Genomic DNA, 12,695 nt, shown 5'->3' with positions numbered 1-12,695 from the left:
CGCCAGGGCGCTCCCGTGGGCCGGTGTGTCCCCAGCTCAGAGACCCCCTGCTCTGCCAGTCCAGAGACGGACCCTACAGATCTCCATGGCAGGGAGGGGGAGACGGTTGCCCAGGAATAGAAACCTGCTTCCTGACTCGCACACCGTCCATTCCAGAGTCCTTGCAGCTGCCAGCTGAGGGGGCTTTTGGGGATTTGGGGCAATACTTTGTGTTGCTTCTCAGTCTCACGTGGCTCAAGTCAAATGCCACCTACACCCAGGTTCCTGGGCTTTGTCTGCTAAGTCTCAAGCCGTCTGTGGCTGAAAGGCGGCATCTCCGGAGGGGCGTGTGGGGAAGAGGAAGGGAAGGCATTCCGGGGCCGGGCTGCAAAGCGTCTCGAGTGGATTGTATTTAACTCCAGAGGCCGTGGGTCTCAGAGCTAAAACAGGTCTAGCCGTGGGGGGCGTCTGGCAAGTTCATTACCCACTGAGGTCCCATGGGCCCCCATCTTCTATTGCTTCCTATGTGACGGCTCAAGCAAGCAGTGAGCTATAGTGTGTCGGTCTGCACTGGTTTTCAAACGCAGCCGGAAGTTTCTGGTCTTTATGTATTTGCTCACAGCGTTGCTTCTGCTCGGGATTTTCTCTCTCTCTTCCCTTACCTCTCCAGCCCTCCTACCCCCATCTGTAGAGATGATACCAGAAGGTCCAGCTAAGCATGAGCTCCACTAGGAACTGTTTCCCTCAAACCAAATAGAAACTCCTGGACTCTCACGCCTTTAATGACGGTCGTGGCTTTCTCACTTGCATTCTTGCTGGTATTAGTCAAGGTTCCCTAGAGAAACAGAACCGGTGGCAGAGGTATTTTTACACATCCATATATGTCTTCTATAGGCATTTATTTGCAGGGTTGCATATGTCCTATATATGTGCATGATAAATCTCTTCATATTTCATTATATTGTTTATCACAACACGTAGCAGAGATTCATTATAAGGAATTGGTTCACATGATCACGGATGCTGACAAGTCCTAAGATCTGCACGGTGAGTTGGCTGGAGGCCCAGGAGAGCCAGTGATGTCGTTCTGTCCGAATTCAAAGGCCTGAGAATCAGGCACGCCGATGCTGAAGGCCAGCAGGCTGGAGGCCGGGAGGAGCTATGTTTTAGCTCAAATCCGAAGGCAGGCGGAAGTCTACGTTGAAGGCCGTGAGGCAGGAAGAATTCTCTCTTACTATTATGAATAACGCCGTGAGCATCGGTGTACAAGGATCTGTGGAGCCCTGCTCTCAGGCCCTTTGGGTATACACTAGGAGTGGAGTTGCTGTGTCAAATGGTAATTCGGTGTTTAGTTTCCCAGGAACTGCCAAACTTTCCCACAGAGGCTGCACCATCTTACGTTCCCACCGGCGGAGCACATGGGTCCCTGTGGCAGGGCAGGATTCGAATTCAGGCGGTTTGGCTCAGGGACCTGCTCACCCGTGCACGTCGGCGCAAACACGGCCGCACAGACAGGAATGACCACCAAGGAGCCAGCTGACGGGTGCGAGCGGGCAAATGATTAGTGATGCGAAGGGTAATTGTTACTCATTCCTCATTCTGTGAAACTTCAGCGTGATTCTGCCGCTGCTGGGAAGTAGAAAAATAAACTGCAGACCCAAGTTCAGAACGTCTTCCAGGAAAGGGGACGTGGCAGTCCGAGGCCCGTCCGGCCGGAGATCACTGCAGACCACAGAAGCAAACCTGCCTGGAAGTGTTAAGTCAGCTGGTCGATTGTTCTCTAGTCCAGAACACTGTCAAACCCATGAGCTGGAAGGGGCCTCCCGGGCATTTCGTGGCCAAATTCTATTTCAACCTGCTCATTTGACAGGTGATACAAGGAGCTACAACTAAAAACATTCAGATCGAGTCTCCTGTTCAGCAAGAATGTGTTTTGGGAAAATTTATATGTTTACATTTATTTAACAAACACTCCTATAGAACTTACCAGGAGTCAGATACTTATAACATTTTAATGTAACTAATTTAATTCTCATAAGACTCTCAGGAAGGTACTTCTACTTCCCCTGCTTTATAGATGGAAACACTGAAGCACAGAGACATTAGGTAACTTGTCTTAGAACACACAGTTACGAAGGGGCGGAGTGGAATGTAAACCCAGGCAGCCTGGCTCCAGAGTCTGTGTAGAATTACGCTGTACGCTCCATTTAGGAAGTCCACGCCCTAAAGCAATGTCACATCGTGTCCTTAAATAAGACGGGCCATCGCCCCTTCTCCTGAAGCTCACAGGCATCTGTTTTGGTATCGGAATTTTCAAGCTCCGAGTTTGTTTAACCTTAAAATTGTGATGCTTTTTTATTTTTATTTTTTTTATTATTTATTTATTTTTTTAAAAGATTTTTTATTTATTTATTCGACAGAGATAGAGACAGCCAGTGAGAGAGGGAACACAAGCAGGGGGAGTGGGAGAGGAAGAAGCAGGCTCATAGCAGAGGAGCCTGATGCGGGGCTCGATCCCGTGATGCCGGGATCACGCCCTGAGCCGAAGGCAGACGCTTTAACTGCTGTGCCACCCAGGCGCCCCTGTGATGCTTTTTTAAAAAGTTGGTAAGATATACATAAGGTAATATTCACCTTTTAAAAATATACATACTTTTTATTATGTTCTTACGAGAGAAGAAACACTTGCAAGGTAGCAGCCCGCAGACACACACTGAGTCAAATGAACCCACGACAATTCCGGGGCGCACAGGTTAGGAAAGAGTGTGCTAGTTTTGTTTTGTTTTTTTAAGAAATAAAAAATTGAGTTCATTTTTAACAGAGATAATTATCAAGAAAACAAAGTAACTTTAGTTCATTCGCATTGGATTTCTGACCCACATACCTGCAACTAGTCAACGATGTTATATTTTTCAAATGCCAGTGACCCTGGTTTCTGGGCTCACAGGGCCAGACATAGTGATGACACTGAGTTTCATTCCTCGTTTTTCAGTAACAACTGCTGTGAGTTAGAAGTAAAATTTCACCTCCCTTTGGAACAGTAGGACCCTCGAGGATATGCTCGATCTGTGTTGCTGCTCACAGACTCTTAGGTCTTCCTTTCAAAAGTTGGCCAACAGTATATGCCATGAAAATTAGGAATGATATAGAAAACGAACCTTCAGTTCCAGAAGGTAAAGGGAGTTCTAAAAACCCTAGACAAGTGTTTTGAAATCCTTGAACGAAAAATACTCTTCATTGCCCGAGACGCTGTCACAGTTGCTGTGGTCCACTATGAACCTGCCACTAGATGATAGGATTATTTTATTTATTTATTTATTTTTTTAAAGATTTCATCCATTTATTCGACAGAGATAGAGACAGCCAGCGAGAGAGGGAACACAAGCAGGGGGAGTGGGAGAGGAAGAAGCAGGCTCATAGCGGAAGAGCCTGATGTGGGGCTCGATCCCATAACGCCGGGATCACGCCCTGAGCCGAAGGCAGACGCCCAACCACTGTGCCACCCAGGCGCCCCTATGATAGGATTATTTTAAAAGGATGTAACTCAGGACCGCTCAGATGATAGAGGTGCCGAGGGCGAGGGAAGGGGAGAGGGCGCAGAGCTCCCCCACCCTCCAGGCGCCACTCTCCCCGCGCCTCCGCAGGCAGCGCCCCACAAGCTCCCGTTTGAACCACGTTTCCGTGCATGGTTCTGGGTTGCCACACACACACTGCTGTGCAGCTGTCATCGCCGCCGTCTCTACGACTGTGCACATCAGACAATAACGCCCATTGTGTTTCCCCCACCTCTGGCAAACAGTTTTCCACTTTCTGTCTCTGTGAGTTAACGACCTGCTTCTTTATGTGAGTCAAATCATGCAGGATTTGTCCTTTCATGTCTGGCTTGTTTCACTTAGTGTTAACGTCTCCAAGGTCATCCGTGTCTTCCCTTCTTAGGACTGAATAATATTCCACTCAACAGAGATACTGGGTTCATCCAGTTGTCCCTGGGTGGTCCTTTGGGCTGTCTACACTTTTGGCTGTTGTGAATTATGCCCCCACGAACACGGGTGTACACATACCTACAAGTCCCTGCTCTCAATTCTTCCGCACAGTCACCCAAAAATGACATGGCTAGATCATATGATAATTCTGTATTTAACTTTAAGTATGTTGCTTTTGAACAGTTACAGAATCATAGCATTCTATAAATATTACAAGAAGGGGAGATTTATAACCCATTTCTGACGATGGGGATAAAAATCCCTTCTCTGGGGGTGAACTCAGCTGGTGACATGTCAGACACGGAACATGACCGCTGCTACAGAGGGCGCACCAGGCGAGCCTGACTGGGGGAGCCTGCACTGGGGATGCGGCCCCCCAACTGGGAAAGTGGACAGGCCTCCCCAGGAGGACTGTGGGCGCTGGGCCGGGGCCGGGCTTAATTGCAGGGGTGCCACTGGCCTAGGACACGGAGTTCTGCCAATCAGAGGGGTCCCCATATTATACCTCCGAGAGCTATGCACTGTGAATGTCCTCCCAGGCTGATGAGAAAGGGGAGAGGAAGGTTCTGGGAATAAAGAGCACCTTCAGGCAATGATGGATGTGTCAGGGTCAGAGGTCAGGGGAGGGGTCCGCAGCACTTAGGGTCATTGCCCCTAAAGATGACAGAGAACAAAGGGTATTGTTTCCAACTCTCCCAGTGGATACATCAGCCCCAGCCGGAGAGGTGGAGCAGGGCAATTAGAAGAAGCGACTCCTTTGCGTGAGGGTATGGGGTCCCAGCTGGCTGTCACTTACTCCCTGTGTCACCTTTGGGGGGCCATTCCCCCTCTGGAGGCCAAGGGAGGAGCAGCAGATGGTCATTTACTGTGTTTACTCCGTGCGGTCTCTAAGGGACGGCTGTAAATGTTCCGCTCTGGGTCGGGGGTGAGCTCACTGGGGCACAGGGTCTGAGAAAAGTGGTCCAGCCCCCGGCTCCCCCTAGGGGACAGGAAGGGCGACTGCAGGAACACACACCGGGTGGGGGCACCCAAGAAGGGGGTGTCCCACCCGCCAGGTCCCACTCTTGTACTCCCCCCTCCCAGCCTGCCTATCGCGGAGTGCCTGCTCTGACCGCCTGTCCTTGGTCCTGAGCAGTGTCCTCCCGCAGGGACAGCCCGGGGGCAGGAGCCAGACTTCACTTTAGAGTGGCCGATTACCTGCTGACGGCCTTGAACAATGCCCTTCCCTTCTTCCATCCTCTGAGTACTCACCTGAAAACTGGGGCAATGTCTCCCAGCCCTCAGGGGTGAGAAATTCAAAGGCTCCTTTCGGAGAAAGCACTCTGCAGGCCGCAGAGTTATCTGAGGGAGGTGCCGGCTTGCAGGCCTTGTGTTCCTGCCCTGCAGGCAGGCCCTGCCCCCGTCGCAGCTCTCTTCAGCCCCCTCTGTTCTCCTTCCAGTCTCCTGGTGACACCCCCATTCCCACTCTGCCACTCACCCGGGGGCCTGAGGCTCTCCCTCGCCCAGGGATGAGAAGTCAAGGCAGATGCTTAACGACTGAGCCTCCCAGGCGTAGGCTTTCTCCCACACGCGTAGGCTTTCTTCCCTTTTTTATCAGTGTTTTTTCAGATCAAAGTCTGGAATATTGTCTCAAGAATTTTGAGGGGCACCTGGGTGGCTCTGTCGGTGAAGCGTCTGCCTTCAGCTCAGGTCAAGATCTCGGGGTCCTGGGATCAAGCCCAGAGTCAGTTAGCAGGGAGCCTGCTTCTCCCTCTCCCTCTGCCCCTACCCCTGCTTCTGTTCTGTCTCTCAAATAAAGAAAATCTTTCTTTTTTTTTTTCTTTTTTTTAAAGATTTTATTTATTCATTTGACAGAGACAGCCAGAGAGAGAGGGAACACAAGCAGGGGGAGTGGGAGAGGAAGAAGCAGGCTCCCAGCAGGGGAGCCTGAGGCAAGGTGATCCCAGAACGGTGGGATCACACCCTGGGCCGAAGGCAGACGCTTAACGACTGAGCCACCCAGGCGCCCCTCAAATAAAGAAAATCTTAAAAAAACAAAACAAAACAAAACAAAAACCAGAATTTTGAGCGTCCACTTAGTGTAGAGTTCTGGTGGGGCTTGACAGAGGCCAGAGAGCTTGGAGGGCACATCTCCCTGGAGACGAAGCCCTCTCCACGGGGCCGGGCCCTGTCAGCAGTGAGGATACACCGCTGGGCTTTGTGTTGTGGTGGGCAAATCAGGGTGGTGATCAACGTCAGTGTGGGCTTTGGGGGAGCAAAGAGATGGGCCCCCAACCCGACTTTGTGGATGAACGCGTTCCAGGGAAGTGGGGAAGAGAGCCGACCGCCTTCCTGCAGAAGACATCCCAGTGCGTCTTACAGGTGAGCAGGACGTAGGACAAAGAAGCGGAATATCTGGTAGGGGACATAGCGTGAATAACGGTGGGGGGTGAGGAGCCGTAAATAATATTGTAGAAACATAATTATATTGAAGATACAGAAATCGGAAAACGAGGCTGAGAAAAGTAAAGGTGGGCCAGATCTTTTCACCGGAACCCTAACACCAGTACTTTGCGTAGTGTTGCTCTCCTCTTACAAATCAGGAATTTGCCCAAGTCACACAGCCCACAAGTGGCAGAGCTGGGAGGGGAACGCCATCTGTCTGACTCCAGAACACAGGCTCTCCACTGGTGGCTTAGAGGCGGGAGGCCCAGTTTGGTGCGGTCAGCTGGGCGGGGTCTGAGACACCTGTTCTGGGGCCTCAACGTCCCTCTTTCAAACTCGGCTCTTTGAGCAGAGGGCTTTCTGTGGCTTTCTGGTTGCAGCTGGGCAGCCTGTCCCTCTGGTTACTTTCAGGTGTGCATCTGTTACAGATTGAGGGAAAGGGCGCAGCTACAGTGGGAACCACCTTCCAGCCCTGCTGCAACCCCATTTAAAACGGTAGAAGAGAAGGCCAGTGGCCAAAGGAGCTACTCTCCAACAGGCCCTTTCCCTGTCTGTGGATGTGGCTGAAGGAAGCCCACCGGAATCAGCTTCCACAATGAGCTGGGACAGGGCATGTGCCTGGTTCTGCCCACATGGCTGGTGGGTGTTCCCAAGAGAGCCCCAGAGGCATGGGGTCTGAGGGCTCCCTTCCAGAAGCTCTGTCCCTTCCTTCGGCTCAGACTACCTTGGGGCTCCCGTCAGGCCATGCCCATTCGGTGGTCCAGGAACCTGGATTTGGGTGAGGATGAGCTGGAAGCCCAAAATGGAAAAGCACGTTCTAATTAGTAGTTGCTTTTCCAGAAACTTCTCAGCCTAGACCTTATTTCAAGATTTTTTTTCCCTTTCAAAAATTGAGCTCTGAGGCCCCCCATCAGCTCCAGGCCCCCTCGGGAGCACAGGTGGGCCCTTTCAAGAGGTCCCTGTGGTTGCTCTGAAAGCCAAGGACCAGTTTCCATCTGTCAAATCTGGAGGGAGGACTCGCAGGTTCCCACCTCACTGAGCACCTGTGGCCCAGACTTGTGTCAGGGGTGTCGGTGTCTTCTCTTGGGATCGCCACAGTCATCCTGACCAATATAGCGTCAGTTATCTGTGTATGGCAGGCGAGCACAGTGAAAAGCCAGAGATTTGGAACTACAGTCACAGACACGGTAGGCGGAGGTCTGGGCGCGGACCCGGGTCTGATGCGCTAGCCTCCAAGCCAGTGCCGCGCACCTGGGGGGCAGGCGGGAGAGAGGGGGCCTTTACCATAGTGGGTCTTCCGACGCCCGAGCCTGATCCCAGAATCCCGGAGGGGGAGACCCGGACATCCGTGGTTTTCAGGGCTCCCCAGGCGGCTCCAAGGGGCAAGCCAGGCCGCGGACCGGCTTCACCGCCACGCCGAGTCCCTGAGCCTCCTCCCGGGCTCTCCAGGGGCTCCTTTTACAGCGCAATCCCGGCCTCGACACCAACAATCAAAACCGACTGGTGGTCCGCGCTCGCCCGCGCGGTGGGCCGAGCCGGGCTGGGGTCCCACGCGCTCGCGCCTCAGGTGCGGCGCCCGCGGCCCAGGTGCGGCGCTGCGGCCGGAAGCGGCCCCCGCGGTCGGCTGCGCGCGGGGCGGTTGCGCCACGCGCTCCGCTTTCGTAACAGCGCCCCGGGCCGGCCGGGGACGCTCCAGCGCGAGTTCCTCCAGTGTCGTCCTGCGCTGCCGGGACGGTCGGCAGCTCTGAGTCATGCGCCAGTGGGAAGTCGCGCTGACACGGATCCCGGGCCGACGGAGCTAGGGGACTCGCCGTGCGCCTGGCGCGGGCCCCCGGGGGACGGGGGCTGCCCTCGGGGCCCGAGCCCGCTCGCCGCCCGCCCCGCCCCGCCGCCCTGGGAGCTCCGGGCCTCCGCCGGGGAGGAAGCATGCTGGCCCTGCGCTGCGCTCTGCTGACAGCCCTGCTGGCCGCGCCGGGGGCCGCCCTGGCCCCAGGGGGCTGCCCCGCGCCGGGTAAGAGCTTCGCGCGCACTTGGAGAGTGGGGGGAGCCGGCAGGGGGAAGGGGGGCGGCGCCCCTTTTTCGTGGCGGCGGAGCTCCCCGCGGGCGCCGGCTCCGCGCCCACCCGCCGCTCGTGCGCCCCGCGGCGTCCTGCGCCTTTGGCCGCGAGCGCCGCCCGACTGCCCGCTGACCCGGACCTGGCGTGTTCTCGGAACGCCGCGTCCCGAGCCTCCTGCCCTGCGTCCCCACGGGGTGGGGGTGGGGGAATCTGCCGCCCGGGAGTCCTGTGTACCTGCGCCTCTCTCGCCATCAGCTTCGGGGGCCGCGTCGCCGGCTCTGCCCCCCAGCGCCCCGGCGGCGAAGGGGCTGGTCCCGCTGCCCGCGCTCGCATGGGCAGACACGGGCGCTAGCAAGCCGTGTGCCCCCGCGCTGGGAGTTTAACGGAGTGGGGAGGTTGGCTCGGGAGTCGGAGTCTTGGGGCTGGCACACACTGGGCTCTCCTTCCAGAGGAGACGAGGGGCGAGGCAGAGGGCAGTGGGCCCTTTCGCTCCTGTTGACTGTAATCAGCCCTCGGCAGCCAGGCCCTTCTACGGACTCTGGCAGCATGCCCGGCTGTGTCCAGGCCCTCCTCTAGCCCAGCGCGCCACTGCTTCTCAGGTTTATTTTAGGGTCCGAGGGCTTCTTTGAGGAGCAGCCTGCCGTTCCGGGAACAGATGGCTCCTGTCCTGGGCAAGCATCCTCAGCCTGATCTCAGGACTCTAGAGTTAGAGGCTGGTGAGCTCTCTGCTTTCTGGATGGTGGTGCCCCTTGTGCTGGGCCGACGGAGATAAAGGGGTTCTCTTTCTGAGCACACACTGGGCACTCCTGCAGGGAGCAGTCACTGGTGACTGGGGCTCAGGTACCTCACACTTGTATCCTGAACCTCTGCCGGATCTAAAATACACTTTGTTCCAGAGCAGACAGGTTCAGAGAGGTGGAGATGGGAGGTTGTCAGGTCCTTGGTGGAGGCCCACCTTTCTGTGGCTCCAGGGATCCCTGAGACTCCCAAATGCAGAACTAGCCTGGCAGGCGGAGCTGGGGGTGTTGGTGGGCAAGCTGAGAGTCGTGCCTGCTGGCTGAGGGCTGGGGCGGAAGGGGCCAAGGGAAGGGAAGTGAGGCCTGGGCTCGTCCCACGGTGGTGCCAGAGGCGTGCAAGGCAGGGTTGAGGCTTCAGTGTCCCCCTGGGAGGGAGCAAGGCTGCCTGGCCTGCCTCAGTTGCTCCTCACGCCACCCCCCAGGGTACCTGCCCCAGGGGGGTTCCTGCTGTAGTTGCGGTACCTTGGCTCCTAAGAGGTTGCAGGGCAGTGCAACGGCAGCCCTTTGCAGTCAGTCTCTCTTTGCCTGGTGGTCTGGAGGGATGGGCGAGGTGGTCTCGAGGCCGGACAGCCCAGGAAAGGCAGAACTGAGAGTTGGGGGAGGAAGTGAAAGCCCAGTTCAGAAGGAAAATGCAGAGAAGTAGAAAATACCCAGCTCTCCTCCCACACCCACACAGACTCAGCCCACAAGCTGGGGAGTAAAAATAAAGACATTGTCCAGGAAGCATGTAGCAGTTGACTGTGAATGTCTGGCTTTGGAGAAGCGAGGGGACAGCAGAGGCTGGAGCTGGGTGAGAGGGGAAGTCCGGGGCTTCTCCAGGCTGGGGGCTTGCGTAGCCGGGAGGCGCGCCTCCTTGCAGTGAGTGGCTGCCCATGTGCCCAGGAGCCGAGGGCACTGCTCGGGTGTACTTGCTGTCGGGGGCCCTGACCCGCCGGGACTTAGGTGTTGGCGTGGAAGGCCTGGACACGGGTGACTCAGGTTCCTTCCGCCTTCCGCGGAGCACGACGGGGCGCAGACAAGCATGTGCAGCTTTAAGTCTCTTAGAAGTCCCGTCTCAGCTTCTGAACTTCCCTTTGGTGACTTCTTCCTGCCCCCAGTGCCCACCTGCGTTCCTGGCCTCACCCTAAGTCACCATTTCTCAGAAGCGCAGTTCTGGGTCTGGTTGTGTTAGAATTTGTGTGTGTGTGTTGGCGAATATTTGGCCCCCACCCCAGACTGACTGAAGAGAGAGATCTGGGAGTGAGGCTGGGAAGTGTCCTTTTCCACACATGCTTGTGATTCGCTGGTCGGGGATGACGGGCTCACGGGTGTGCTTGAGGAGCTGAAGGAAGGCCCTCCTCCCTCAGGCTTCTAGTTGCCAGAAATCTCTCCCCGCTTTGGCTCTGCCCTTGTTTATTCATTTCAGCAAACACTGAGTTTGTGTAAAGCCCTATGGGGCCTGTGTGGGACCAGCCACCCAGACTCCACCCTAAAAGGAGCTTGAAAATGGCCAAGTGCAAATCCCTGAGAGGGACTGAGAAAACCCAGCTGCCTGAGGCCTTGTGGTACCCACTTCCCAAAGACAAATCGTCTGGAGATGGGGACGGTACAGAGGAAGCTGTTCCGAGGGAGGACCAGACCCCAGGCGGCAGGCACATGACCTGGCAGACTGGGTCAACACCCCCTCGGGTTGCTGGGTGCTCACCGCTGCAAATATGCACCCCTCCCCCCTTCCCCAGTCCCACCCGGCCTGCCAGCCTCTGGCCCAGTAGCCACTTGCCAGGTGTGGCTGTTGACATTTAAATTAATTATGACCAGTCGCTCAGGAGCGTGTGAGTAGTGGCAACGTCCTGCACGTGGACGAGGGTCTCCGTCGCTGCGGGAAGTTCTGCTGGACCTGCCTGGAGCGCGGCTCCTTTCTTCCCGAGCTTTTCTGCTGCAGCTTCCTTTATCCCTCTCCAGACCTCATCTTCTCCACGGCAGGGGACCGCTCACCATCATGGGCGGTGGTCATGGTTTGGAGCCAGACAGATCTCTTCCCAGCCCTGCCGTGTAGGAAGGATGTGAGCTTTTGTGAGTGACTTTACCTCTTGGAGACTCGCCGTCCTCATCTGGAAAATACAAATAATTATACCTAATCGGTGGCTGTACAGGTGAAAGGAGAGAAGATACAGAAAAGTCTCTCCTGCAGAGCGTGTGCTGACGTTCGCGTTGCTAATAGTTCGTGCGTTTGAGCAGAGTATTTTGACTGCTCGTGTGTTCCACATGCTATTCTTAGAACTGTAGATGCAAAAATGAGCAAAACAGACAAAAATCCCTGGCTCCCTGGCACTTGGGTTTATGCAGATGGAGTTAACTGCGCAACGTGGTGACGGGGTGGTTACTAGTGCCCAGAGGGGATGTGAGGCCGGGAGGGAGCCGGGAACTGTGTGCATCTGTAGGGGCGTGTAGCACTGGACTTTTTGAGGGGGACCAGGGAAGTTCTCACGGAGAGGATGACATTTGAACGAAGGCCTGAAGGAAATACGAAATCTTTAGGGATTCCTTATACTCCCGTTTTGGGCAGGAAATTCCCTCCTTTTTAGCAGTCTGACACCATCCGATACTGAGGGCCTGTGAGGTTCTGGAGCAGAGGGCTCTGTGGGGACTCTCAGTGGCCCTTAGAGACCTGCTAAATGCCGTGTCATTAGCTGCCATCAAGGTAGGAGTCTTTAAAAGAGAACCCTTGAGGGCTGGAGTGGCACTCTCAGACCTCCTGTCTGGGGAGGCCCCTGTAGCTTCCTCTGAGTAATTAATCTGTGTGCTTTACTCTGTCCTCTGGGCTTGAGATCCAGCGAGGTTGGCTGTCCTTGGCAGACTCGGCCTTTTCCAGCCTGGTGCTGGGTCCTCAGCAGGGCTCCCCCTCGTACCTTCCCTCTGCCAGCTCTGCCCCGTGGCTCTCCCCTCAGGCGTGTGGCCCTGAGGCCCTGCATCCAGGCTGCCTCTCCAGCCCCTGTTCTCACTGTCCCACTGCCTTCCAGCTGCCTTTCCTGAAAAGCATCCTTTGGTCTCCTCTCTGCTTGGCGTTTACAGTAACAGCATAGCGAGTGCCAACCGCGTGCAGAGAAGTGTGCCAGCTTCGGCCGGGCACAGCTGCCGAATGTTCGAGGGTGTTAGACCCCTTGCGCACCTGGGACAGGCTATAGGACGGGCAGGTTTTGTTGGAGGGGACGGTCAGGAGGTCGGTTTTGGACTTGCTGACAGGGAGACATCTGTCAGACAAGCAGCGGAAGACGCTGAGGAGCTGGACGCAGGAAGCTGGAGTTGGGGAAGGAGGACTGGGGCTGAGGTGCGAATGTGGGCGTCGTCTAACTGCAGATGTCATTTCAAGCCTTGAGGGTGGCCGTCCTCGCACGGGCGTGAGTGCAGCTGGGGAGCAGGAGAGAAGAGGCCCCAGCGGAGCCCTCTCAGGCTGGCGGGGGGCGGGGTGGGGGGGGA

General features: G+C 55.9%; 1 protein-coding gene across 1 annotated transcript in view; it reads left to right on the top strand.

Moving 5' to 3' along the window:
- Positions 1–8,064: 8,064 nt before the first annotated feature.
- IL6R (interleukin 6 receptor) overlaps positions 8,065–12,695 on the top strand; it is a 41,616-nt gene continuing 36,985 nt past the window's right edge. The window contains exon 1 of the mRNA XM_026485303.4: positions 8,065–8,397. Within this exon, the coding sequence (XP_026341088.1) occupies positions 8,313–8,397 (85 nt within the window). The 5' untranslated portion in view covers positions 8,065–8,312. The remainder of the gene's footprint in view (positions 8,398–12,695) is intronic.

This window comes from Ursus arctos, unplaced genomic scaffold (assembly GCF_023065955.2).
Source record: "Ursus arctos isolate Adak ecotype North America unplaced genomic scaffold, UrsArc2.0 scaffold_2, whole genome shotgun sequence".
Classification (NCBI taxonomy): Eukaryota; Metazoa; Chordata; class Mammalia; order Carnivora; family Ursidae; genus Ursus; species Ursus arctos.
Note: the sequence above shows the minus strand (reverse complement) of the source record. Positions and strands in the feature narration are given on the sequence as shown.